The 27,694-nt window shown below is 42.4% G+C and overlaps 3 protein-coding genes across 7 annotated transcripts in view; 1 reads left to right on the top strand and 2 right to left on the bottom strand.

Annotated features, from left to right (window-relative positions):
* Nucleotides 1-236: 236 nt before the first annotated feature.
* On the bottom strand, nt 237-11,071 carry LOC139578801 (dnaJ homolog subfamily C member 7-like). Of its 2 annotated transcripts, none has more exons than XM_071406833.1 (14): nt 10,885-11,071; nt 6,469-6,557; nt 6,203-6,327; nt 5,866-5,979; nt 5,584-5,658; nt 5,341-5,459; nt 5,068-5,221; nt 4,691-4,855; nt 3,248-3,339; nt 3,040-3,113; nt 2,650-2,796; nt 2,325-2,477; nt 1,883-1,963; nt 237-1,759 (listed from the first exon to the last, which is right to left on the bottom strand). In XM_071406833.1, exons 1-14 carry the CDS (start codon nt 10,956-10,958, stop codon nt 1,722-1,724), a joined length of 1,500 nt encoding a protein of 499 aa, XP_071262934.1. In that variant the 5' UTR covers nt 10,959-11,071; the 3' UTR covers nt 237-1,721. The 2 variants fall into 2 exon arrangements, with proteins under 2 accessions (XP_071262934.1, XP_071262941.1); XM_071406840.1 differs by having other exon boundaries at nt 1,883-1,960.
* Nucleotides 11,072-11,722: 651 nt separating this feature from the next.
* On the top strand, nt 11,723-14,410 carry LOC139578828 (NF-kappa-B inhibitor-interacting Ras-like protein 2). 3 transcript variants are annotated; one of them, XM_071406904.1, is made up of 4 exons: nt 11,723-11,919; nt 12,210-12,323; nt 12,439-12,680; nt 13,025-14,410. In XM_071406904.1, exons 1-4 carry the CDS (start codon nt 11,892-11,894, stop codon nt 13,265-13,267), a joined length of 627 nt encoding a protein of 208 aa, XP_071263005.1. In that variant the 5' UTR covers nt 11,723-11,891; the 3' UTR covers nt 13,268-14,410. The 3 variants fall into 3 exon arrangements, with proteins under 3 accessions (XP_071263005.1, XP_071262996.1, XP_071263016.1); XM_071406895.1 differs by having other exon boundaries at nt 11,771-11,919; nt 12,207-12,323; XM_071406915.1 differs by having other exon boundaries at nt 11,781-11,919; nt 12,165-12,323.
* A 5,235-nt stretch (nt 14,411-19,645) lies between these two features.
* Nucleotides 19,646-27,694, bottom strand: part of LOC139578791 (zinc finger protein 385C-like) — a 221,507-nt gene continuing 213,458 nt past the window's right edge. For both annotated transcript variants that reach the window (XM_071406811.1, XM_071406819.1), the window contains 3 exons: nt 24,154-24,252; nt 23,267-23,356; nt 19,646-22,707 (listed from right to left, as the gene is read on the bottom strand). In XM_071406811.1, coding sequence (XP_071262912.1) covers nt 22,480-22,707; nt 23,267-23,356; nt 24,154-24,252 — 417 coding nt within the window. In that variant the 3' untranslated portion in view covers nt 19,646-22,479. The remainder of the gene's footprint in view (nt 22,708-23,266; nt 23,357-24,153; nt 24,253-27,694) is intronic.

Below are 27,694 nucleotides of genomic sequence, written 5' to 3'. Positions count from 1 at the left end.
AAACCTAACCTTAACCACACTGTTAATCTTCTGTCTAACCCTAACCTTGAACAGTTAAATATGCATAGGATTTTTTACTCATTCACCACCTGCCATCTCTCCAAAACGCCACAAAAAAAGTATTTCTTGCATCCCAAATATTAATTTTTAAGCACTTTCTTTGAGCTTGGGGTACTCCTCGAAAAAACAGCCAAAGGAAATAAAATAAAAACGCAATAAAAACATTGACAAAAGGGTGAAGGGGGGAACAAGAGGCCTACTTTATTTACATGGCTGTTGGATAAAGACTCCATAGTCAAGACTGTTGAGGGCTTCATGAGAGCAAGTCCAGGATGGGGATGCCTTCCTCTTAAAAGCGCACCAAGAGATCTTAAAAATAAGATCAAAACCTCTACCATCCATAATGTCATAGCAATTGTATGATAAGCTCTTTTTTATATTAGCTGCATAAATTTACACAGTGGAACTCGGGCCTGAATAGTTTAATACTGCCAGGGCCATAGCCCATAGACAACCTATACATTATAATAGGGTATACTTTTAAACAGCATGGGCAAAATAAGATGTTAACTCATTTGACAGCTTGCCTAGACAACCCCAATCATAGACTGTATGCATTGTGTGTGCTGTGAGTGAGATGGTACTTACTGTACTAGTTGACTGAGTGGTTGCTCAAGTTCAGCATACTAGGGTACACAGCCAGTTAAATATATAGATGTCTACACAGTATCTTATAAAATGGCAAGCACAACCAAATTCATTTCCTGAGTTTGTGCCAAAAGGATGTTGTTCGTTGGTGCCCTTTTTCAGTCTTTTCCATAATAGAGGAGCATCCTCATCTCCTGGTAGTGGCTCTGAGACAGCCAATTTACAATAAATATACATTTAAAAAATAAAATAAGAAAACAGTCAAACTATCAACACAAATAAAACACTTTACATTCCAGTAAAATGTACAATGTAGCAACCGGTGAATGGCAACATCAAACCTGTGGTGAGGAAGCTGACCACAAGATGGCAACAGGCCTGGCATAGTACACCAGCACAGCCATCTTCCGACTGTACTTAAGCAGTAGTTTATGGATTTAACTCTATTTACCCCAGGCTGTTATGGAAAATAATTAACTGTTCATATAACATGATGAAAGGACCACTTTCATTAAGCAATCATCCACAGCTGCTAAGTCATCTTTTGGTTGTTGGGTATAAAGTAGGCTGCCCATACAACATGCAAGTTGTTCAGTTTCCCATGGAATTTTGCACCATTAAATACTGTGCAATATATGCATGCTTTGAATACTGCTTGGACAGTAGGTCAAATGTAGGTTTGTAGGTCCCCTGGTTCTTCTCAGATGTCTCCATCTTGAAGTCACATCTTGGCCTGAGCCTTGAGAAGGCCAGATATCTGCACAGTCCCGTTTAATAGTTCCATTATGATTCATACTTTTTTGGGCCAACATTCTTTTTATACAAATTTGAATTTCAATGTTTTTATTGTTTGACAAAATTAAACCAAATATCAAAATAGTATTAGTCTTCAATGGATCCTTGCGTCATTTGTTTGTTGCATGATGTGATTTGACAGCATTATTCGTTCAGGTAATGACAGAGTCCAACTGATGAACAGCCAGAGAAATTAAAAATGAGGGTGGAGTTGGGGGGTGAATCCATTTGAATAGAGTCCATGATTGAGCTACTGTATAAGTACTAGGATCCTCCAATTAACCAAACTGGAAGAAAAAATTTCCTGGTCCGGATGCTACAACACAAAACATAAGTGTATATTATTCAACAATCTAAAATAGGCTGAATTGTGAATTTATTATTTGTTAAATCATTTTTAAAAAGTACTGTTGTTTCCTACAGCTGTTTGTATACATACATTGATTAGCTTCGAAACTATAGCCCTGGCCACCTCCACCACCAAAGAATGCCTTGAAAATGTTGTTGGCATCAAAATCTGCTGGGGACAGAAACACATGAGGATCAACATCACAGCTGAGGGAAGCAGCCTGTACAATCTCACCACAAATTCACAAAACTAACCATGTAAAATTAATGTGGTAAACAACTGTTTACAGCTCTGAAAATACAAATGGCTGAACCCAGTTGGTGTTTAAATCAAATAATAGTAATTTAGTCTCTGTTAAAGCTGAAATACGTAAAAAAGGGGGGGGGGGCAAGTGCACTTTTCACCCCAGCGCCTTTGTTATTGTTTTTGTTGACGAAACAGAGCAGAGGAGCAGCCAGCATTGTAGCAATTTTTTGTTGTTGCATTCTAGCAGTTTCAGCCCCTTCCCCCCCTGCTGATCTCCAGCCCTCACCTCCCATGTTGCCTGTGTCGTCCTCCAGATCGTGACCACTGTCGTAGCGGGATTTCTTCTTAGGGTCAGACAACACGGTGAACGCCTCGCCCACCTCCTTAAACTTCTTCTCCTCTTCCTTCTGAATCTCAGCACTGGCCGAGCTGTGACGGTCTGAGAGAGAGAGAGACAAACCAGGGCCGTCAGTCAGGGGAAATGAGAGAAGGTACTAAGTTCAATGTTTTATTTCCCCTTTGCATTGAAAGATGTCTCCTGACACATTATTTTACTAATATAAAAAAAGCAGACTGGATAGTTGAACTGAGAAATGGGCTCTCTTAGGTACCTGGATGGTGCATGAGGGCCCGTTTACGGTAAGCCTTCTTGATCTCGTCCTCTGTGGCGTTCTTGTCCACTCCTAGCACCTTGTAGTAATCTTTTCGCTTGCTCTTCTTCAGCTCCAACTGTGCATTCTTCAGGAGGTGCTTGTGTTCTAAGGAAAGGAGTTAAGAGTGAGACGACAGAGATGGTTATTAATAACCAAGAGCAGTTAGAGCACCGTAACAGCAGGAGGAGCTATACAGTAATTCCACCCCTTAGAGACCGACACCTGAGACATTGCGTCACAACAGGGTGTGGGGGGAAAACAGGAGTGTGAAGCAACAGGACCCAGACAGAGAGGTAGCTGGGATGGAGAGAGGGGTGGTTGAGTCACACCAATGAGACACAGACATACCTTTTGTTTTCTCTGTCTGGTAGACCTTCTCATAATCCCTCACAGCCTCATCGTAATCCTCCTTGTCCATGTAACTGAACACACAGAGATATATAGAGACAAGCTTGAGGGATCATAACCATATCCAATGAAAATCCATATTCTTGCAGGCGCTCTAATAATAAGCACTACGGTCATATTGCTAGGAAACTAAGGTAGATTGACGTACCACTGTGCTCTCCGTAAATAGGCCTTGATGTAGGTCTCATCCAGCTTAACTGCCTTTGTGCAGTCTTCAATGGCCTGGTCTATTTTTTTCAGCTTTGGGAGAGAAAAAAAAAGAAATAAAGAGAGTAAGGGGACTGGGGAATGTGCAAAGAAGCTTGCGACAGGGAAAAAAATAAAAAATAAAGATGCTGGCCTAGTTCTAGATTGCGTCATTTTCTCTAAGTGCAGAGCACTGCTAAAAATACACACAGTCAGAGGGGCCTCACTGTATGAGAGGTGTGAGAGTTTGTGGCACGCATCTGTGAGTGTGTGCGCACGTATGAGCGAGAGCGTGCCCATGCAGAAGGCCACCATCACAGCCAGTACTGTAGCGCTACATTGGTCCATACGAGTGACTTCCTGTAGGATTTACAATCTAACAAGCTACACATGCTGCCAGGAAACATTTTGAGCAGAGTTATACAGGTATAAGGCCCTTTAAAATCTGTTTTGCAAAGAATTCGTATGGAATCACAGAATCCAGATATTAAAACAGAATTCAACAACACTCAAATGTATTTTACTTTGTAGGAAATCAACTAAATGTATTGAACTTATTAGAAAATGCATTAATTTGTCCAAGATTACTACAAGACATGCATCAGTGATTCATATTTTCCTTTAACTTTCTGAAGAGGCAACGGCTCAGGAATGCCCCTGTGTGTGTGCATGTCTACCACTTTGTGTAGCCGTTAGTGATGATGCTAATGTCATGACAACCATCTTCTGGTATAGGGAAAGGCTTTCCCAAAAACATACAATTAAAATATTAAAACACACAAAGTAGCCTATGCCTGCCTACCTGGCAGAACGATATCATGGATTATCAATCCAGCGGCCATTTGTTTTACAAACTTTGCAATCACATGAGCGCTACAGAAACATTGTGACCAAAAAAGGTCCCTAGCTTGTGCACAGTTGAATTAAAGAGTAAGTATACCCAAAAATCCAAATTTCTTAGATTTTTCAGACCTCAAATGTGGTCTCCTGATGTGGTTTAAGCATGGTTGAGGACAATAATAAAAACATTTGGATGCTATATCAAAAGTGTGATTTAGAGAGCGAAAACCCGAAGAAAAAAAACAAACCCTGGAAAAACAAAACTGAATTTGGGAAAACACTACACGGAATCAGGCAACAACAAAAAATGCACACATTTTATAGGGACCTAAATGTATCAAACATCAGCTGCCTGGCTGAAAAGGCAAAACAACCACGGTGTAATATAAAACAGCAATACCTCCTTTGCAAGCGAACGGAGAGCCTTTCAAAGAAGACTAAAATAATAATAATAGGCCAAAGTGAACTGGGGACCAAAATGGCAATAACACCATGGCTGCATAAGACAACATGGTATGGCAGATGAGAGGGGTTCTCCTCCTGGTGCTGTGTGTTTGCGCCTCACCTTAGATCCTACAGTGCCCCTGTTACAGAAGAGCTTAGCATTGGTTTTGATGTTGTTGGGGTCTATAGTCAGGGCCTCAGAGTACAGCTCGTAGGCCGCATCATAGTTCCCATCCTTGAAGGCCTTGTTCCCATCCTCCTTCTTGGCTTTGAGTGCTTTGGCATTCTGGGTGGAAGAGAGAGCACTTAGCAACCTCTGCAAACTCAATGTGTCAGCAAGCCAGTAGTGGAGACAGAATTGGCTAAAGTGTTCTGTGGCTACCTCTTACAAAAGGTAAAGATGGAGGCAATTTGTCCACATTAGCATAAATATTAGGCAGGTTAGTGGAGCATAATTGCAGGGCTAGAGTCCTGGTGGCAGGTGGATGGAGGACTCACTCTGCAGGCCAGGCGAGCCTTCTCATGGTCAGGGGCCATGCGCAGGGCCTGGACAAAGAACTGGACGGCCTTGTCAATACAGTCCTCATAGTACAGACAGAGACCGCGGACGTACAGGGCATCGCCATTAGTAGCGTCCATCCGCAGGATATCACTGAGAGGACGACAAAGAAACAAGTCTTACATGACAACACACATTTCCAATGGTGTGCATCAGCTAGGGAAATTGCCTTTATTTAATGGTTTTCCAGGTTCCAACAATGTCTTGTTTACCTGGCTACCGACTGGGCCTCTGGGTAACGCCCCAGCATGGCCAGACACTCTGCTTTCAGCACCTTGAACCGATGGCAGGCTGAGGCCGACTCCAAGGCACGGTCCATGCAGAACACAACCTGCACAGTCCAGAGAGAGAGAGAGAGAAACACGGTCCTATCAAATCTAGCACCAATCTGCCCATTCCCCCAAATAAGGATAACAATTTGCTTGATAAAAGACAACATGCAGCCAAGAGCCTACCATCCTGAAGTCATGCTTTTCAAATCCTATTTCAGCCATCTTTTCATACTCCAGGACAGAATCTGCATTCTTTACCTGAAAATAGATCCAAACTTGAACAAGAAGTCAAACTTATGCTTTTATATAAGGAAGCCACTACACAGCATGATGTCATCAATTTAAGCAAAACTTGTGGAATATCTGTCACAGTTAAAGGATTTCAACTACTGTAGAACAATTAGCTCTTTACAATGCATTGCTGTTAGGACCTAGTCTGCCAGACAGACTGTCTGTCTCACCCACCTCCTGCTGTGCCTGGCTGTTGTCAGGCTCCAGTTCTAGAACCCTGTGGAAACAGCGGCTGGCTGCCATAGCATTGCCCAGGGACAAGTGGCACTTCCCCTCCCGTAGATGACCCTGTGGGAAAGTTGACTCACAGTTAACAGGCAGGAACACTGACACAGGCAGGGAGGAAACCCACCCACAAACCATGACTCAGATCTTTCCATTACCTTACCGTTGTACTCATTCAACTGCCAAACGTATTATGAGATGAGACAAACCGGAAAGTCTGACTAACTTGTTTGCCTAGGAGCTAGCTGGGTATTCAAGGCCTGCTACGCCTGGTGGCGGACCCTACCTTCATGAAAGTGTCGTCGAGCCGCACTGCCTGCTGGGAGTCCTCCAGCGCCTCTCTGTGCCGGCTCAGCATCATCAGCGTGGCTGCCCGGTTTCCATAGTAACTGGCATTCTTAGGACACATGTCTGTCGAGAACACATTGGAAAAATAAATAAAATCATCGTTAACAAGAATAGATGATCCTCTCCCCCACAGAAAACAAAGATGTTCCCCCTCTCTATAAAGAGGATATTCTTTGCAGTTGATATCACTGATGGAATTCTTACCTATGGCCTTGGTGTAGTAGTTGAATGCTTCAGAGTAATCCTTCTTGATGTAGTAGGCATTACCTTGCTCCTTGAAGCTCTCCGCTTCCCTGGATGACACACAGAGAAATAAAAGACAGAAAGAGCTTGAGAATGAGGCTATTTGTTGACATTACCCAAGAGAGAGTTCTGAGTAAAACTGCATGACAGGATGACTAATCGAGTACTCAAACTGACATCAAAACTCCATCTTAAACCAGCGATCACATTTTTTTCAAATACTGTAAAACTTTTTGGTCAATTTCATCTTGAAGACAACATTAATTTGCTTTGACTCTAGTGTTCCATTTGTACATGTGCATTTGTGGGACAAAAAAAACACACAAGAATCAAAGTTCCGCGCCCTAAAGTTCCTTTCCCCTCCGTGTCTCACTCAATTGCATTCGGACCGCTCCCTCTACACACACGTTTTGGAATAATTGCATAACTTCCCACTTAGGCTACTTTGTGGTTGTCACAAGTTACCACAGCCAAAATTGGCTATATTGTAAAAATTCAGCTATTTGGTCTTAATTTAAGGTTAGGCACACCGTGAACAGTGTGGCCTTTTCCCATTTATTCTCACTTTTGGTTATTTGAAAATGACACGAACTCCAAAATATTGCCATTTTTAAAACAATCCTGACAAAGTTGTTTGCAATTTCTGTTTAATCCACCAGAAAAGACAGAACAAATATGGTTTAAACTCAAATATACTAATAGATCAAAAATAAAAAAAATAATGTATAATTTTTGTAATTTATATCATAAATAGGAGTGTTGTCACATGCAGCCAGCAAAAATATTGAAATGTCTGCTAAACCCAAAATTACAACCAACTAATTGCAGCCTTCCCGCAAAAACGGAAGAGGCAAGTAGAAGGGGGAAAAGTAAGGTACTTGTCTTTAGGCCCAAGATTGCAAGAGTGAAAAGAATTGATGTACCGATTCCATGGCACATGGTGAATGAACTGATACACAAAACGACATTGGATTCAAAACTTAGAAATGTTTAATTAAAATTATTAAAATGTATTGCAACCAATACACACACACACATATAGGGGTTACAACCATCCCAGCTGTGCAGATTTCGCTTCGAAGAGAGAGTCATTAGATAATTTGTTTTGGTACTGTCCACATGTAGATTGTTTTTGGTCACAGGTCCAGGAATGGCTGAAGAATTGCAACATTTACCCGGAGCCAACTCTGCAAATAGCACTACTAGGTGAATTTAAAAGTCCGTCAACCGATCAATAATACTTTTAGCAAATTTTTTACATTTAAATTACATTCTGTAGAACAAAATAGAAAGGTTCAGAACCTCTGGGAAACACAGCTGAAAAATATATGGCAAATAGAGAAAAAAAAAGTATGGTCTTCAGAGATAGATGGAATGGTTGAGGGTAGCTGAAAGATGTGATTAAAAACAAACAAAAGATAACTATTGTAAAATACAACGTGTCCGTAAAATGTATATAGTATGTGTAAGCTGGAAGTAGAAGCCTAACGCTTCAAACACACCGACAGCATCATTGTGCAAAATAGTACGCAGCATCATCTGGATATGTATGCAACAAAAGTTCAACATTCCCCTTCGGTTCCCATTTCTGTCAAGCAGTCTACACATACAGTTTGACGCATACGTTAGATAAATCCAACGTATGCACCACACCGAATGCACTGCAACGCGATGCTGCAAGGCAATCGCAGCTTTTCATTGGAAATTAATGTAATTCTGGTGTACCAAAATTCAACGACACTGTCGGTGTGTTGTTATCCATTAGTTTACTTCAATTAGGGGAGGGGAGGTAGGGTTAGGAGAAAATAATAAAGTAAAAGATATTTGAAAAAGATAAGATATACTTACAAAAATATATGGGGCGTTGGAAATGATGCAGACAATTACATTGTAACTATCAATCTATATGCAATATTAAAGCGGATCGACTCCCTAAAAAAATACTGTGGTTAAAGGTTTAAAATCTGATTTTCCAGAGCAAAATTGTGGGAACTGGTTGGGTTTAACTTTGTGGCTGTGGTAACTAACGTTAGTGATCACCCTACTTTGCAATTAGAAGTCGATAGACGGGTTCCACACTGAAAATATGCCAAAAGAGTTTGATTAAGACAAAGCGCATATTTATTTTTGGCAGAATCATTACGCCTAGGCCTACTCATAAATGATGCCCTGGCCATAATTAATCCACATGCAGTGTTCAATGTAGAATTGTTCATCCATTTAGAAAATTCCAAGGAACAGGCATAATAAACTAAAAGTACACATATTTTGGTTTGTAACCAATAATAATTTTTTCCCCGTTTCAAATTGTCACTGAGAATAACAGGTCCAGACACAAGATGCAAATCACTTCCCATTATTCTGTTCCATTTTTATATTACATCATGTTTGTTTTTTTACTATAAAATAGGTGTCTTGACTGTGATAAGGTCTCTGGAAATAATAGCGTCTTGTCTTCTAAATTAAACAAAACAAGGCTATGCCATTGCACAGCGATAGGCTTCTACATGCAAGTGCCACACAGCTGAGGTTACTACCTTTTTGAATATTGGGTTCCATGATATAATATAACCAGTTGGTATTACAGATTCAATAAATAAATCATAAATGCCACTTTTTATTTTATTGACTGAATAATAAATTATCAAATTTAGCAGTTAGGATTAGTGTACTCAAAAATATAATGTAAGTACTCGGTCAAAAAAGGTCAAATTCACTTCCCTAACAGGTCATACTGTATCATCCACAGAGACAAAATAGACCAAGTAAATGTGAAAAGGGACTTAGAGGAAAACCTCGAGGTGCATTGGCGAGTAATCAATGACTTCATCCTAGCCCATATCGCAGACTGCAAGGAGGTAGGATATTACATGATACTGCATATTATACGCAACTGCTGACAAGCAAAACATAACAGACAAGGGACAATACTAGGAGGAAAGGTCTTCTTTAAATCATAATTCACTCTGGTTGTAGACCAGGACTAATCTAAGTCTATGATAGACTATCAGATTGCTTCCTGAACACTACTATTCTACTGTTTCCAAACATGTATGCTGGAAGAGTTAACCTTGGCGTGCGTGCGGGTGGGAGGGGGTATGGAGCTGCGCAAAATCATCTAAACATAGAAAGAGCCATACCAGCAGGCAGTGAGGGGTCTCAGCCAATGGCCACAGCTCACAAACAGAGCAGCTATCTGAGCTCAGTGGGAAATACAGAGGCAGATCACCAGGGAGCACATGGCAAGACAAGCCAGGGAGAGGGCAACTGCCATTTCCTTTGAATCTTTATTTAACTAGGCAGTTAAGAACAAATTCTTATTTACAAGAGTGACAGATTTTTACCTTGTCAGCTCAGGGATTCGAACCAGCGAACTTTAGGTTACTGGCCCAACACTACCCACTATGCTATCCTGCCGCCCCAACATCTTCACCACGCTTCAGTTCAGATCACAATCAGAGCAAGGAAGCTGACAATGAAGCGAAACTGAAAATAAAGGCAATTTTCAAAGACAATACCTTGCCCTTGTAATATTCTTGAGGAAACAGGACGGTTACCCCTATATCACAAGACATTGGTTGGTTGTTGAACTTGTGGCCCCCACTGCTGCCAAGAGAAAAGTTGAGACAGAATTACTAGTGGTGGGAATATATTAGCTAGGCCCAGCGTCATTAATGTATGGATCTGGCTAGGCCTAGTTGACAACCTCGGATAACATCACAGTAAAATAAATGGATCACCCTTCAGGCATATCAAGAAGACCATGTCAGACAATAGTAAGTTACCTCATGCAAAGCCTAATTTATAGCCATCTCGTTCAGGTCATCAAGACCTGAGAATGTTCTGGAAGAACGTCACTCAGCGAGGACAATCAGTGGGCAGAGTGGGGCAATATTTTGGGGACTTTTCTGGGTCGTGCGTGGGTACATAGCAATACCAACAGCTATGTTAGCTAGCTAAGTAACTAATTAGCGAAACACATTCGGTAAAAATATAGAACAAAAACATTAACCATAGGCTTTGCGACCGTCATTGCTAAAGGCTACTTAGCTAACGTTAGTTAGCCAACTAGCTAGTACAATAGCAAGCTAACGTTAGCTAGCCATAACAACACACGACGGTGCAAAATTTGTCACAAACTGTGACTAACTTTGTTGGTTAGGTAACATTAACAGATAAAGTCAACTTTATTTGTTGGTATGGACATTTCAAAAAGAGAAATGGCTAACGTTAACCGGTTAGCAAGGCCTAATTCCCGTGTGACACAAAGCAAAGGCAAACCAACACTAGCCAGACCAAGATTATAATAACATGACAATGGCACGAGAACACTCAAATCGAATGTGTAACAATTGTTGTACATTTTCCGCAACGTACCTCTCCAATTCCTCGTCGCTGAGTATTTCCATTTCAGGATCCATGGTCACATCGCAGTCATCAACCGTCGCCATTTTGCTGGGACTGAGGAGGGGGGGGGGGTTGATTGACAACTAGACAAGACGATCATTGAAAGTTAGTCCTGTATTTTTAACTGAAACCTGGCAGTCCCAAAACCTTTTTGGTCCACCAGCATCTACTAAGCTAACATATTTAATTGTTTGAAGATGGTCATACAAAGGATCATTTAGATATTTGATTTGGAATTTTAGGACCAATTTAGGTATCAAAAATATATATACAAATGTTTTTTGATAACACCTTGAATTTGGCCTTACTGCTATTAGCCCATAGAAACACATTGGATAACAGATTTATACATGGAAAAACATAGGCCAAAATGAGGTTTGTTTTGATTTGTCTACCCTTAAGATATAAGAAAGATCAGGCAACTTTTTATTTTATTACACACATATTTAACCCTTTTTTTTAGGCACTAAACTACTTCCATATATACTGCCATTAATTGTTTTAACTGGTACCGGGCTACCTTCAGGCGAGTGTTGTGAGGTTTACGTCCTAAATCAAAACAACAGAAACGTATGAGTTCGTGTGAGATTCACCTTTCTCATAACAGTGTGTAGCCCAAACACTTCGGAAGCTACAGACAGAAATTGGCAGATCGGCCGTAAAGTAAAAGGGTTTTTCGCCAATAGTTTTTGTCCCACCAGGAGTTGGCATTGGCAAGAAAGCAGAAACAGACCCCCAGCCAGGGTAAAACAATGCATGATCGGACAGGCTATTTTGTCAGTAAAAATAGAGTAACATTGAACTAGCTCGCTCTATTAAAATAGAAAATGTTAATGTCTTCCATCCTCTGCGGCTGTGGCTCAAACAAGTCTTACCGCCATCGTACGCTAGAGGTCTCAGTTACTAACAGTAGTGAGGAAGACGTTACGTAAGCATTGTAAACAGGAAGTATTTTGGGGTAGTGATGTCTGGAATTTATGGGAGCTCTGTATTTACATTTTAAAGGTAAAAAGATTGCAAGGAAATTAAATGTTGAATTGAGTTGTTATCTGTACGAACATAACAACGGACAATATCACTTAAATAGAATAGTTAGCTAACTAAATGCATGCTACACGTTAGCATGTAGCTAGCTAGCAAACGTTAGCTAGATAGCTACGGGTCATAATAATATCATGTTCTGCTACGTGAGGGAAAACGTCCTACCTCTATGACTTGTAAGAAAAAAGTGTGTGTGTGTGTTTTGCTAGCTGCAGAGATATATCTGTCATCTGACTTGTTATTCAATTGAGTTGCCAAGAGACTGATCATCATCATGGGCAAGAGTTGTAAAGTGGTGGTGTGTGGTCTGGCTGCCGTTGGCAAGACTGCTGTCCTGGAGCAACTGCTGTATGCCAATCACATTGCAGGTAAGCAATTCATTCGTAAGACCTAGCTAGATCAAGGACAATGTTGATGTTTTAACTACACAGATCCTCTGGTCCCATTGATATCCCAAAGTGCTCCCCTCATTTCCCCCCCTAGGCTCAGAGCCCATGGAGACCCTGGAGGATATCTATATTGGCTCCATAGAAACGGACCGTGGCACTCGAGAGCAAGTGCGCTTCTACGACACCCGGGGTCTTCGTGATGGTCTGGAGTTCCCTCTCCACTACTTCTCCTTTGCGGACGGTTTTGTCCTGGTCTACAGCATCGACAGTACGGAGTCCTTCAAACGCATGGAGGCCCTCAAGAAAGACATTGACCGCTACCGTGATAAGAAAGAGGTAAGGACTTTCATCGATTTCAATGGTAGTTGTAAAGCACAGTGTTGTGTAGGCTAGTTAAATAACAGCGCAGACTTCAGGACAAAACAGACCCTGCTGATGAACGGCCGTCCTATCGCCTCTGACTGCAGACCGTCGGCCACCTTTATTGTTTGTTAATTTCCTGATGGTTCTACGTGTTGAATCACCACCGCACGTCAACAGCCAGCAGGTTATGTACTACGCGTGGCGACATTCGTTATGGTGTGTCTTGTCCTAAAGTTGTTATCTACACACCACACTCTACTTGCTGATATCCAGGTGATGTGAGGCTGTGCTAAATGGGTGAGATGATCTGTCCACAGGTGAACATAGTGGTGCTGGGCAACAAGCTGGACATGCAGGAGCAGAGGAAAGTGGACTCGGAAGTGGCCCAGCACTGGGCCAAGACAGAAAAGGTGCGTCTGTGGGAGGTGTCTGTGGCAGACCGGAGGACCCTCATCGAGCCTTTTGTCCACCTGGCCAGCAAGATGACCCAGCCCCAGAGCAAATCATCCTTCCCCCTCAGCCGCAATAAGAACAAGGGGAGTGGCTCTGTCGATAGCTGAGGGATTAGGGGGGATGGAAGGGGGGAGGGAGTGAGGATTGATGAAGAATGGGAAAGAGTAGGAGGGGAAACGCAATAGACTGATTGTTAGCTTATCACAAATACAGACAATTTTATGTCTGCACGAATGTACACCGACTGAATCAGAAACCAATGGTTTCATGGTGATTTTGACTGATATTTAGATTGATATTTGACCATTTAGACTGATCTTTGACGACAAGTAAATGTTGACATCAAAAGTAACACAAATGGATAATCAAGAGGGTTGTTTGTATCATGGAGGATACATAAGGGATTATATTACTGGCAGTTAATCAGGAGATTTGTTACACTACTGGCATGCCATCTACTCAGATGAAATATGGCAACTATTTTAGCATGGATGATCTGAATTTTATTTTAAGTTAGAGTACATGAAACAAATCCATATTTTGAAGAATTAAAAAAACATTCCTCTATTTTAGCTATGTCAGAAATGTTACTGCCTTTTGAGATCGCTTTGAGTTTTAAAATGACATTATTGTCTAAAGATTTGAATTGTGGCTGACAGACGACTAGCAGGCTTATGTGATGTCTCTTGGTGAACAGGTTTGAAGAGTTTGAAGAGCTTGAAGAGTTTGAAGTGCTTCCTGCCTGCTGGACAGGCCATGAAGAGCTTTTGACCACAGCCTAAGCATGCTGAATTATCTGTACCTTATCAGAAACTCCTTACTGTCCTTGAAAACCATGGGGTATCCTTGATCTTTGTTACTGAGCTATGTTGGTCAGACGAAATGCAAATGTATTTCATTTTCAAATTATTTAACTGACTGAAGCCATTTAATGCCATGTCAGGGTCCATAGTTATTGCGCAACATTTCATGTGTGTGTCACTGAACAAGAAAGATGCCTTGGCCTAGTTTGGATGTCGTTTTTTGCTTAGTGACTATTCACAGATCTTTATATTTGTGTTATGTTTTGACATCGTTCATCTCCGTCTTTATGTCTGTATTATTGAAGTGCATATTTTCATGATAAATATTGGGGCATTTATACTCTGATGCAATATACAGCACAGTATTTATCTTTTAAAATGTTCTGGAGACTGGATAATCGTTTGCATGTTGTGTAAACAAATTAAAAGATTCCCTCTGCATCTAAATTGAGGCTGTTGTGTATATCTTTGATTTGCATGATTTATGAAGTAATTAAACATAATACAAACATTTTAATGTCTTTTATTAAAATATTCCTACATTGCTGATTGCGGTGCCATCGCCACAGATCATTCCTGTGAGCTAGGATAAAGATCTACAGAGATATCTAAACTTTGCTCAAATCCCTCCAAACTCTGCCTCCATGTCAGAAATGTGGAGAAGGAGAGAGGAGTCAGAGTAGTGTCACAGAATAACTCATGCATTTTCAATGGGCAACATTTTAAAGCAGCTTTAATGACCAACGATTCATCTTCTTTTCTCTCACTGCTGTGTAACAGCTTCCTGGGGGGCGGGCAGGTAGCCTAGTGGTTAGAGAGGTGAGCCAGCAACCGAAGGGTTGCCGGTTCAAATTCTGGGACTGACAGGGGAAAATCGGGCAAGAAATGAGCTGGCTACCAGAGGGTTTCTGGTATCAAATCCTAGATTCCTTCAGTTGTGCCCATAAGCAAAGCCCTTAAAACCCCGCAACAACAGCCCCCTGGTTGCTGAGTGTGGCAGCCCCCCACACCTCTCTAACAAACCTGTATGTGTGTCTTTTGGAGGGGTTGGGTTAAAAGCGGAAGTCAAATATCGGTTGGACCTTGTGTGCAAATGGCCTTTTGTTCTTTAGTGGTAATTGCTGTGAGTACATCTGTACAAATCCATTATAAAGGCTTCATCTCTGCCTTTGATGTAAGATACTTCAGGTGAGATTCTTTGTAGTCTATATTTAACCTGACTTTGACAACAGTCAGGTTAGGTATGATTCCTCTCCCCAGTAATGAATGACATTGGTTCTGTGGAATAGATTGCTGAAACATCTATTCTATACCGTTGGAACTATACATCTAAATATTTCAAGCACAAAAAAAATTACGATTTTAAGTGGCCATTTTATGTTGAAACGGTGTTGTAGTAGAGATAGGTCCCCGTGGTGATGAGAATTCTGCCCTACATACACTGAGACAAGGTCAGACATGTTTATGTAGAGCAAATGAAGCTGCCAACAGTTCCACATGGACCAGCTGACTGGAAAGGTTAATGTAAGCTAATGAGAAAACCTCAAGTGGAATGTTTCTGAATTGATACTATACTCATCTTCAGAGCACAAGCAGGATGTTGTTTCTCATTTCAAACAGGTTGTTTTTAATGACGAGCCAGTGTGCTGATGATGTTCCTTACTAAGAAATTGTGCATTTACTGAGTCACATGTATGGATCATTATAAACTAGCATAGTATTACAACCCACATTTATTGTCTTCTTACACAGTACATGAGGTACAATAACTTTAACACAAAACAGCCTCAGGACCCTATATAACCCGCCACACTCTCATACATTTTCTTATCTACGTTTAACAGAGGGCAATGAACAATAAAACATCTCACTCTCTATATTGATCTCCTGTTAAAATGTGACATTTACCACACGGCTTGAAATACACACTGTGAATACTGCGGCGGGAGCGAGAGGAGCAGTAGATTTGTGACTTGTCCCCGTTGTGATTTATGAATGCACCTCTTCAACTAGACTACCGCCAAAACCATTTCCCCAAGGATGACACTAAGACAAAAAATACCAAGGCAATGTCTTTTTTTTATCTCTACTCCAATACTGTTTTACTGTCATAGCAAAAAAACTCAGATTCATCTTCAGTGCTGCAGCTGAGCATCTAGCTAGGCTCCCCCAGGGACATGCAGGACCAATGGGATTTCTCCCCCTTTCTTTTTACAATGGAGCTTATTTATCTCAACCCTGGCAGTTGCTATAGTGACCTTCTAATCGCAGCATTTCCCTCCCAGCACTATGTCTTCAAGAGGTAGTGTGTGATTTAAGGGTTTGGATAGAGAGAGGCCAGCACACAGGTTGAACAATGGACTCGTGATTTGGCATGATGATGTGCCCCATGTGGCCATTCTAACTGTTTGACCCCAGCCTCTGGACCAATACAACCCAGAGTCAAGGTCAGTATGTCCAAACAGGTGTCTTCAAGAGGTAGTGTGTGATTTAAGGGTTTGGATAGAGAGAGGCCAGCACACAGGTTGAACAATGGACTCGTGATTTGGCATGATGATGTGCCCCATGTGGCCATTCTAACTGTTTGACCCCAGCCTCTGGACCAATACAACCCAGAGTCAAGGTCAGTATGTCCAAACAGGTTCCCTGTTATAAGGCCAGATCTTTTCTACATGAAATCCCTCCAGAAAGCTTAGGCTACCGTGGGCTGCTGCAAAGATAAAACTCACAGAAGAGATTATTTCTTCCTCTTTACAAGAGAGGTATGCATTTATGGCCATGATTTGTTGGCAAGAGAAAGGTCAAATGTTTCTTATGATATAATGATTTTGATGCTCTGTGACAGATCAACATTAACCGGGCCCCAAAGCAGTTGGTGCAGCTCATTCCACCTGAATACACAGAGGTCGAGTTTACATAATCTGCTGTAGGACAATACCTAATGAATGTAAACACACAACATGTCAATTTGAACAATGTTTTAAATATGATTTGATCATGCTGCAAAGCGCCGTGCTGTGAGTGTGCGTGTGGAGGATCTAACACCTTTGACATTAGAAAGCGGGACATGTTAACAAGTCGTCTGGTTCCAGTCAATAGCCGGACACTTAAAGGTCAATAAAATACAAAGTGATGCTGAGGAAGTGAAAGATCGAATCTATTTATTTCCCTATCCAACTTCTCCCTCTGTCTATCTCTCTCTCTCCCATTTATTTCTCTGTCATTCATATCCAACCTGGCATGATCTATACAGACGGGAAAAACAAACATTTAAAGCAAAGACTCAATAGCGTATCAAAATATCTTACTCTATATTCCACCTTATAATTCCTATTGCACATCATAAAGATCATTGTAATCAAATGTACTGCGAACACAGTGACAAAGGTGTTACAATAAATACTGGCCATGTCCCCTCATAGAATATATTCTACATCGTAGTACATGTTTTGTAATGTACCACTGGCTTTAAATGGAACACGAGGGCTGCATTTACACAGGCAGCCCAATTCTGTTTGTTTTTCTCCCACTAATTGGTCTTTTGGTCAATCACATCAGATTTTTACATCAGAGCTTTTTCAGAGTTGATCTAATTGGTCAAAAGACCAATTAGTGAAAAAGAACATCAGATTTGGGCTGCCTGTCTAAACGCAGCCAAGCAGCCACAGATATTGGGGCAGCGGGTAGCCTAGTGGTTAGAGCGTTGGACTTGTAACCGAAAGGTTGCAAGATTAAATCCCCGAGCTGACAAGGTAAAAATCTGTCGTTCTGCCCCTGAACAAGGCAGTTAACCCACTGTTCCTAGGCCGTTATTAATAAGAATTTGTTCTTAACTGACTTGCCGAGTAGAAATAAAGGTAAAAAATAAATATTGACATGTACTGTATAACTTGACATACACACTGAACTGACTCCGTGTCCCTATGGGGTTGATACAGAGAGGGAGGACCCAGGGACAGACTGACCACCACAGCAAAAGATACGGGTGTCACTCCAAAGCATTCAGGTAGAGATCATTGTAGGGGTTTGGGGAGAGGTCTGGCAAGGTTCCACGTTTCTTCTGTCAACACTGGCTTCAGACATGGGTATGATCACTTGACTTGACCTTCCCTTGTTTTGGCAATGGGAGAGGTGTGTTTGTGCTTACCTAACGTTTTCACACGGGGAGAGCTGGCATAAGGACCTACAGTGGTAGTGAGAACAACAATGCTGTCCAACTACATTATGAGAACGGGCTCCCCTTCCAATAAACAAGGACATGGATGGGAAGCCAACAAATTAAAAGCTGATTGAACAAAATTCACATCATTATGGTATGCTTGTTACAGTTCCTTACAGTCCAGAAGAGTCTCCAGACAGATGCGGCTTTGGTGATTGGCATTATTATGGCAAGAGACTGACTCTGGCTTCAGTTCAGACAATAAGAGCACATGACACAGGACCTGCTACGTACACAAAGGACAGAGAAAAACTGTGAAGAACAGCGCTGAGCTGAGCTGTGGTGGTGGTCACGAATCCAGTACCGTTCCATGATATTGTTCAGAACCTAATCTCTCTCCATTATCTGGAGCCGCTCCAGAGTATGACGTTATGATGCTCTGCCTACTGAAACCATCTGGGTGTGAATACTGTGCAGATAATCCAGATTATCATCCAGACTGTTGTTCCTCAGCATGCCACTCCTTTCTGTGACAATAGCCCTGTTTATACCTGCTGTTAACATGCGCCCTTCATCCTGATCTTGTCTGTTTACACTTATAAGATCTGATCACAATCAGATCACAATGCATCTTTTAATTGTCTACAATTCTCAAAAAATGTGGGCACAATCAGAATGTGAACAAGATCAGGACAAAGGCAGCAGGTTGGAACCAGGTATAAACAGGGCTAATGAGGCAGGACTCGGATGGGGACTGACACCTTTCTCCATTTGCCTTCATGTGTTTATCCCATGCAGTGTTGAATGCCTGCTGTGAAGACTAACTTCTAAAATAGGGGGAAATGAGAGCTGTGCTTTGACATCAGTGATATGCAGATCCTATACCAGGAAACTCAGTTCTGAGAAACGCCAGCTCCTCCCACCTCACAGGCAGTAGCCTCAGTCAACATTGCTGCCTTGTAGTTTCATAGCCTGCCATTACATACAGCACATGTACCTTTACTGAAAGAAATGGGTCACTGGTAGATTGATAGATAATTGACATTTCACCACACTGCAATTGAAGAGAATGTGATCATAGTGCTTTGTTTTATCCATGGTGTCTCTTTCTATAATAATGGGACACATCCCTTATTATACCCAGGACTGGGCTCTGTATCTGGGCTGGTCTACCGTCCATGGTTCCCTTGGCTGTGCACAGGGATGGAGGAGTGAAAAAGAGAGACACGGACACACCACAATGTCCTCCTATATGATCGTCATATTCCGTGTCTGGGCATCTTACATCCAAACGTCTCCAATCCTGTTCTGTATGGCTATTATTCCACTTCATCCACAAGTACAGTGTATGACCCTTCTCTACGGTGATGACGTTTGAGAGGCTCTGATTGTGTGGATGATTGTATGGTATTCATGTAGCTGAAACTGTAAGCCCAGAGAAGGCCAGAAACTGACCAGTGGTTGACACTCTTGGGATATACTGGATAATTACATCTGAAAGGCATTTTTTTGTTCCACATCTATTGTGTTGTGACGCTAATAATTCAATTCCATAATTCAGTTCAACGTTGAACAAGAAGAAAAATCACTCGACCATTTTTCGATTCAACATTTGTCTCTTTTGTAGGTTAAAAAACAAGTACAGTAAAACCATGTAAATAAAACAAACAGAAAAAAACAAGCAAAGTATTTCTCCTTTCCATGTACAGCGTGTGTCTGCTGTAGCCTACATCAACAGTCTACCCTCAGATAAGATAGCGTTTCATCAAGATAAAGATAACAATAGCAACTTTGATAAAATGTCTATATTTACTCTATATTTTCTACATAGATAATTTGCCTTGTATTTAGATGTATTTATTTAATAAAAATGTCCTTACAATGTCTGAATACCATAGAGTTCCCATGTAATGTTAGACAGACAGACAGACAGACAGACAGAACACTGGAGATCAATAGGCTGGCTGGTTCACTGAGTAACTTACTGTGACTGGAGAGAATCACATTGGTATGGCAAAGAGACCTGATGGCTTGGTTTAATATTCCCATAGACAAAGGCCTCAGAAACATGTACAGAATCAAAGAGATTTAAAAAGATGGAGGAGAGACAGCGCTGGGTTTGATCTAGAAGGGCAATAACATGGTCTTCACTGCAGGTGGAGCTGCTGCGTCACACACATGGAAATACTATTGCACTGACTGAACTGAAGGGAACAACAAAACTGCATAGGATTTCCCCCGTTTTGCTGTTGCTAAAGTAGACAGGTTGGGTGTAAGTGTTGGGTTTGGTAATAAACCAGCAAAGACAGTTGGTGTTGGGATAAATCAGGAGACCCAAGTATTGGGTCTGGTCTGGTGGGGGCAATTGAGTGTTTGTTTCAAGGTGGGTCTACTTGTTTAGGAGAGAGGGGTATGGGAATATGATTATGTGTTCTACTGCACTTGCGACATCAATAACACTGGCTGTTCTGTGTAATCCATATAATAGCTGTGTCTTGCTCCTCTGTGAGGTGAAAGCCCAGCAATGTCAAAACAGAGAGAGGGCTGAAGCATCATGAGAATGAGATTGACCATCAAGGAAAAACGCATCACAACAACCCATCAGTTCAAATGACTCTTAACACTGGCCACTTGGAATTGGCCTTTCAAATACAGTGCGGTAGGCTGTAGAGCATCTCTGTAGAGGTACAGATACATTGTTCAGAATCAGATAAAGCCATCTCCCCACATCCTATATTCTCCTACTGTATAACCATTCTAAACATAGACACATTGATTGAACGTATTGCTTTAAAAATGTAACTAGATCTGAGATTTAGATTCAGACCTGTCTCATGGATAATAACAACAATAAAAATTGAATCGTTATAAGTTGATTGTTTGTGTGATTGAAAAAAATGCTAAATCAAACTGGCATGGGTTTATGAAAAATCACACCAGGAATAACAACAAAAAACTAGAACATATTTCATTGCTTTCATAAGTAAATCTGTTTTAAGGTGCTTTTAATGTGGTTGCCATGGCACTGTGCTTTGTTTCTTTCCCTCCATTCCTGATGATCCAATCAGTGATCTGGGAAATGTGTTCTCACACCCCCCATCACCCACACATCTCTCTGCGCAGTGGAAACCTTTAATTGAGGATTGTAAACCCATCAAGTCATTTCCACCCCTTAGTGGTTTTTTTGAGCAAGGGGAAATTGTCATTCACTGCTACCCATCAGCTCCTGCTGAGATAGCTCAAGAGAAAATTAAGGACTATGGCTCAGGGAGTACAATTGGGGGATCAAGCACTATAAAATCACTGGGATACAGGGAACCATGGCAGATTATAATATAAGACAGCTAGGCTTTTAAAAATGATTTTGTGCTGCCTGTTCCGCAACAGAAGAAATAGAGACAGTCAGAACCAATGCACCAGCACTGCTACAGAGCAAAGATATTTAATGAGGCAGATCTGCAACTTGAGACAAAATCAAGTTGACAAGCTGACCTTTTCAGGACCTTAACGAGTGCTTAATTCTGGGGATGCAGGGTAAAACATGAATTATGAAAGGCCATGTTGGGCTGTGACTCATAGAGAGAGAGAAAGAGAAAAAGAAAGAGAGAGAGACAGAGAAAGAAAGAGAGATGGAGAGAGAGAAAGGGCTTAATCATCTATTCTACACATCAATTGAGAGCTCTGGGTTCCAATGACAAGAGGCCAGTAATGGTTTGGGAGATAGGGGCTTGGTGGAAGGGTGTTGGTGGAAAAATATGAGTTGATATAGTTCTGACAGATCCCACTCATAGACTTGGGTCCGTAGGACTGCAGCTCCACATATGGCTGAAGAAAGTCACAAGCTCAGAGAGCATTGGGCTCACCTGCTAGCATCCTCTATATCGACCCATAACAACAAAAAGCAAGCCAACCAATAATAGAGACAATGTTCTGAGGAGTAGCATGATGTAAAGGGACCTTATTTGTGGCAACCACACTAAAAAGATACATCTATTTTTGTTCTCTAATAAATTACACAATAATATTAAGAATCCAAACCAAATCGACCCATGAAATGGCTGTGTAAGAGAGAGGCCTCCTGGCTGCACCAGTCTGTCCCTGGAGGTGTGTCCTGTTCCTCAGGCCACCAACCACAGGAGAAGGAGCAGACCGGTTTGGCGTGGTGGAGAGGAGGCGGGGTGTGTCCTCCATGACAGGAGCAGTTGTTATCCTCGTTCTCTCTGTTCTCTCCATCCCGGTTCCTGTGGTCTGCATAGTTTGTGCGTGGCGTGGCCCTCGTCATGTGGGTCACAGTAATGGAGGCAGGGCAAGGGGGTTGGTAGAGGGGGACAGACGGACGGGGGGCTGTACTGTGTCATTAATAAGGGGAGAAGATGATGGAGGGGTGCGTGGCCCTCAGGGGCCCCGGGGCGTGCCGGAACAGGGTGGGGCTCAGGAAGGGCGTCTGAAAGAAGGTGGTGCCCGCCGGGTGGCGCAGAGCCAGAGGATTGGTTGCCATGGTGCACAAGGTGGGCTGGGTGAGGGGGCTGGGCAGGAAGCCAGTGGTCAGGCTCTTGGTCAGGTGCTTCTGGAAGGCCAGTTTGGTCTGAAGGAGAAGGGGAGAGAGCAAAGGAGAGAGGAGAGCAGAGACGGAGAGTGCATGTCATTTCTTGAAGCGCACACATTTACTCAAAGTAGAGCACACATTTGCTCAGCAAACACGTTTCCCAGGGAACATTGCTCTTTTAGCACACATTGTTACCTTGGCTAAACATGCTCGTACATTTCTCCATACTAATATCCGTTCCCTCACCACAACTACCCGTCCCTCTAGTGTACTTGCCTTATGAACACTCTCACACAGTCAAGACAAAAGACTGAACCACAGACACACAGACATGCTTAAACTTCAAACCCTTTACAAAGTTTACATTAGAGCATTCGTTTCTGGTGCTGTTCAATCCCCTGCACCTAGCCAGTTCCAGTGGTTAAGCCAGCTGTACCCCTGCACCTAGCCAGTTCCAGTGGTTAAGCCAGCTGTACCCCTGCACCTAGCCAGTTCCAGTGGTTAAGCCAGCTGTACCCCTGCACCTACCCAGTTCCAGTGGTTAAGCCAGCTGTATCCCTGACAGCCCACGTCTCCCCTGTCCCTGCCTGCCACTCACCTGAGTAGAGAGAGAGGTGAGGTTGTACTGGCTGAACATTTTCTTCATGGCAGACACGGCCCCGCCTGCATACCCAGCCCATCTCACAGTCTGCAGGGGGGAGGATGGGGAGAGGGGGAGGTGGAGGTGGAGGAGATGCAGAGGAGGGAGAAATAGGGATGTGGAGGTGGGGTGGAGCGGAGGAGATGGGGACAAGGAGAGGTTCGAGGGGAGGTGCGCACATGACAGGAGCACAAAAGTGATTAATACAGAGTGCTGATTCAGGCTGCAGGCTTTGTCAGTAGGGGTAGTGCTGGGGGTAGTGCTGGGGGTACTTCAGCCTTGAATGTCTCAGGTACACGGGACCCATTCACTACCACAAAGCAGTGTCCTTAACCTCTCTGACAGCACAGGCATACAGGCAGGCATGCTGCTTCACTGGAGAGACAACCCCCTAGGGAGTAGCAATGAGGTGTGTGTGTGTGTGTGTGTGTGTGTGTGTGTGTGTGTGTGTGTGTGTGTGTGTGTGTGTGTGTGTGTGTGTGTGTGTGTGTGTGTGTGTGTGTGTGTGTGTGTGTGTGTGTGTGTGTGTGTGTGTGTGTGTGTCAGGGTTGGGAACAATTCCATTAAAGTTCAGTCAATTCAGGAGATAAATATACATTTTATTCAGAGATTGAACATTATTGGCCATTATTTTCTTAGAGGATTTTCCAAATGTATGGGTCTTAAACTTGAATTAACCTCAAACCGGGCGTGCGACTGCGCGTGTGTGTCTACATGAACATTCATGTAATGTGTGTGTGTGTGTGTGTGTGTGTGTGTGTGTGTGTGTGTGTGTGTGTGTGTGTGTGTGTGTGTGTGTGTGTGTGTGTGTGTGTGTGTGCCTGTGTGTGTGTGCCGTTTCTCACCGATAAGCTGGAGGTAGGCTGGCTCTTGTTGTGGGGACTGAACTTGGGTTTGGGGGGCTTTCCTGCCAGACGGTCCTTGTGTCTCCTGCTGTTCATGTGCTGAGGAGATCAGAGGAGAAACATTAGTCTGCTAATCTAGTTATTAATGTTGGATTTATCTAGTAGACCATGCCTGATCTACACTGAGTGTACAAAACATTAGGAACACCATTCTAATATTAAGCTGCACCCCCTTTTGCCCTCAGAACAGCCTCAATTTGTCAGGGCATGGACTTCACAAGGTGTCGAAAGCGTACCACAGGGATGCTGGCCCATGTTGACTCCAATGCTTCCCATAGTTGTGTCAAGTTGGCTGGATGTCCTTTGGGTGGTGGACCATTCTTGATACACACAGGAAACTGTTGAGTGTGAAAAACCCAGCAGTGTTGAAGTTCTTGACACACTCAAACCTGTGTGCCTGGCACCTACTATCATACCCCGTTCAAAGGCACTTAAATATTTTGTCTTGCTCATTCCTGGATGGCACACATACACAATCCATGTCTCAAGGCTTAAAAATCCTCCTTTAACCTGTCTCCTCCCCTTCATCTACACTGATTGAAGTGGGTTTAACAAGTGACATCAATAAGGGATCATAGCTTTCAGCTGGATTCACCTGGTCAGTCTGTCATGGAAAGAGCAGGTGTTCTTAAGGTTTTGTACACTCAGTGTATATTGAGTGTACAATACGGTTGACTATCAGAAAAAAATATTTAGAGGACACAAAACCACAAAGAAAACCTACTACTACTACTTCCCTCTATCTACAGTATGCACGTCTATTTCTCTCTCCTCCGTTCTACTACCAACTGGCTAATCCTGGTTCATCAGAGGTTTTAACAGTGCCATTGGAATACACTACTAAGGCTTGTTTTAGGCAAGGTTGCTACACATGCCCATATATACTGTATCTTTTCCATGACCAGCTAGTCAGAGAGCTGCAAAACTTTCCAAAACCATCCCATCATCCGATTGCATGTACGATTGAATAAACATCACCAGGGAAGCAATTACCCGAAACAGCCTAGGAAAGAAGTTCAATAAAACCATATGCCTAGATTACCACACCATAAACACGTCAATATCCCGCATTAACATACTGCTAACAGCTCTTACAGGCTCAAATAGACAGTTCTGAGTGAATCACCATCTGATATACATCTGCTTAGTGTGGGAATGCTTTTTTCAGAATGGCTTTACTGTAACAAAATGCAGTCGCTGCCACTGTGCCAGGTGAATTCAAACACACATTTCCACTGCTAGCATCACCTCAGGAATAGTAAACCTTCTACTGTAACATGTGTAAAGAGCATTTAGCTTGTTATGGCTGCAGGGGGCGTATTGAAAAACTGGAAAATATGTGCCCATTTTCAAACGGCCTCTTACTCAATTTTTGCTCGTACAATATGCATATTATTATTACTATTGGATAGAAAACAGTCTCTAGTTTCTAAAACCGTTTGAATTATTTCTCTAAGTGGAACAGAACTCTTTTTACAGCCCATTTCCTATCCGGAAGTGAGATTTCCAAAATCGATGTCTCTCTTCAAGAGCTTGTCTATAAAAGGGCATGTCACTTAGGACTGTAGAAACACGTCATACGCCTTCCCCTGGGTGTCATGCGGAAGTGAGAGCAGAAATGACTTGATTATCTCGTCCTGGGATTGAACACAACCTCTTGGAGTGAGAGTTGCGCACTTTATTTTTTTTTCTGGGCGCGAAGTAGGACCTGGACTCGGCTCCTGGAAAACCCTCGTTAAAGGTGAATATGATCTCCGGCTTCGATTTTATTTGATACATGTCACAATATCATCCTAAAGTATGTTTTTTCAATATAGTTTAATTATATTATTGAAATTTATTCTGGACTTTAGACGTGATGCGACGCAAGAATTTTGTCAAGACGGAGAGGTTAGCACCGCACGGCCAGTGTGCTTGCTAATTCAAGAGGGAAATCGTTCGTTCTGGATCCAAATAAAGACGGTTCTGAACAAAGGACCCCTTGGAGAACATTCTGATGGAAGATCAACAAAGATAAGGACCCAATTTGGGATGCTTTTTCATATATCTGTCGAACTGTGCTATCGCTACCGTTTGACTAGAATCAATGCTGCTGTGTGCTAGCTATTGTAGTAAGCTAATATAACGATATATTGTGTTTTCGCTGTAAAACACTTCAAAAATCGGAAATATTGGCTCTATTCACAAGATCTTTGTCTTTCATTAGCTATCCACCATATATTTTTCTGAAATGTTTTATGATGTGTAATTAGTAGTTGACGTTGGTGTCTGTATTTTCTCTGGCTACTCCCGTGCGATTTCTGACTGTAGCTATGATGGTAGCAGTAATGTAAAACTGATTTATAGCTAAAATATGCACATTTTTTGAACAAAACATAGATTTATTGTGTAACATGTTATAGGACTGTCATCTGAGGTAGTTTTTTCTAGGTTATTTAGGTTGGTTCTAGGTTAGTTAGGTTGGCTTGTGCATGCTACTTGCATCCTACTTGTGCTGTGAAAAATGTCTGTCCTCTTTTTTATTTGGTGGTGAGCTAACATAAATATATGTGGTGTTTTCTCTGTAAAACATTAAAAAAATCGGACATGTTGGCTGGATTGACAAGATGTTTATCTTTCAAATGCTGTATTGGACTTGTTAATGTGTGAAAGTTAAATATAAAAAAAAAATAGATTTTGAATTTCGCGCCCTGCACTTGAGCTGGATGTTGTGATAGGTGTACCGGCGTCGGGCTGCAGCCATAACAGGTTAATAAGTTTGTTATTACATCATGTGTCCTGTGCTACCTTTAAAAGTGGGAGGGCTGGCCTCCCGGGTGGCGCAGTGGTCTAGAGCACTGCATCGCAGTGCTAGCTGCGCCACCAGAGTCTCTGGGTTCGCGCCCAGGCTCTGTCGCAGCCGGCCGCGACCGGGAGGTCCGTGGGGCGACGCACAATTGGCTTAGCGTCGTCCGGGTTAGGGAGGGTTTGGCCGGTAGGGATATCCTTGTCTCATCGCGCTCCAGCGACTCCTGTGGCGGGCCGGGCGCAGTGCGCGCTAACCGAGGGGGGCGGGTGCACGGTGTTTCCTCCGACACATTGGTGCGGCTGGCTTCCGGGTTGGAGGCGCGCTGTGTTAAGAAGCAGTGCGGCTTGGTTGGGTTGTGCTTCGGAGGACGCATGGCTTTCGACCTTCGTCTCTCCCGAGCCCGTACGGGAGTTGTAGCGATGAGACAAGATAGTAATTACTAGCGATTGGATACCACGAAAATTGGGGAGAAAAGGGGATAAAAAATTTAAAAAAGGGAAAAAAATAAGAAAAAAAAAGAAAAAAAAGGGGGAGGGCTGAGGTAGTGACATCATAGGCACAGTGCATTCAGAAAGTATTCAGACCCCTTCCCTTTTCCCACATTTTGTTACGTTACAGCCTTAATCTAAAATGGATGAAATATTTTTTTCCCCTGATCAATCTACACACAATATCCCACAATGACAAAGCAAA

This window comes from Salvelinus alpinus, chromosome 1 (assembly GCF_045679555.1).
Source record: "Salvelinus alpinus chromosome 1, SLU_Salpinus.1, whole genome shotgun sequence".
Taxonomy (NCBI): domain Eukaryota; kingdom Metazoa; phylum Chordata; class Actinopteri; order Salmoniformes; family Salmonidae; genus Salvelinus; species Salvelinus alpinus.
Note: the sequence above shows the minus strand (reverse complement) of the source record. Positions and strands in the feature narration are given on the sequence as shown.

What these genes read in the sequence shown, in the direction of transcription:
- LOC139578801 (XM_071406833.1), bottom strand. Translation starts at nt 10,958, where the DNA reads ATGGCGACGGTTGATGACTGCGATGTGACCATGGATCCTGAAATGGAA. An exon ending in CCAGACAGAGAAAACAAAAG is followed by an intron (nt 2,797 to 3,039) that starts GTATGTCTGTGT and finishes TCCTTTCCTTAG; the next exon opens with AACACAAGCACCTCCTGAAG. An exon ending in TAGTTTCGAAGCTAATCAAT is followed by an intron (nt 1,760 to 1,882) that starts GTATGTATACAA and finishes TTTGTGTTGTAG; the next exon opens with CATCCGGACCAGGAAATTTT.
- LOC139578828 (XM_071406895.1), top strand. Translation starts at nt 11,892, where the DNA reads ATGGGAGCTCTGTATTTACATTTTAAAG. An exon ending in TCTGTATTTACATTTTAAAG is followed by an intron (nt 11,920 to 12,206) that starts GTAAAAAGATTG and finishes TATTCAATTGAG; the next exon opens with TTGCCAAGAGACTGATCATC. An exon ending in GTATGCCAATCACATTGCAG is followed by an intron (nt 12,324 to 12,438) that starts GTAAGCAATTCA and finishes TTCCCCCCCTAG; the next exon opens with GCTCAGAGCCCATGGAGACC.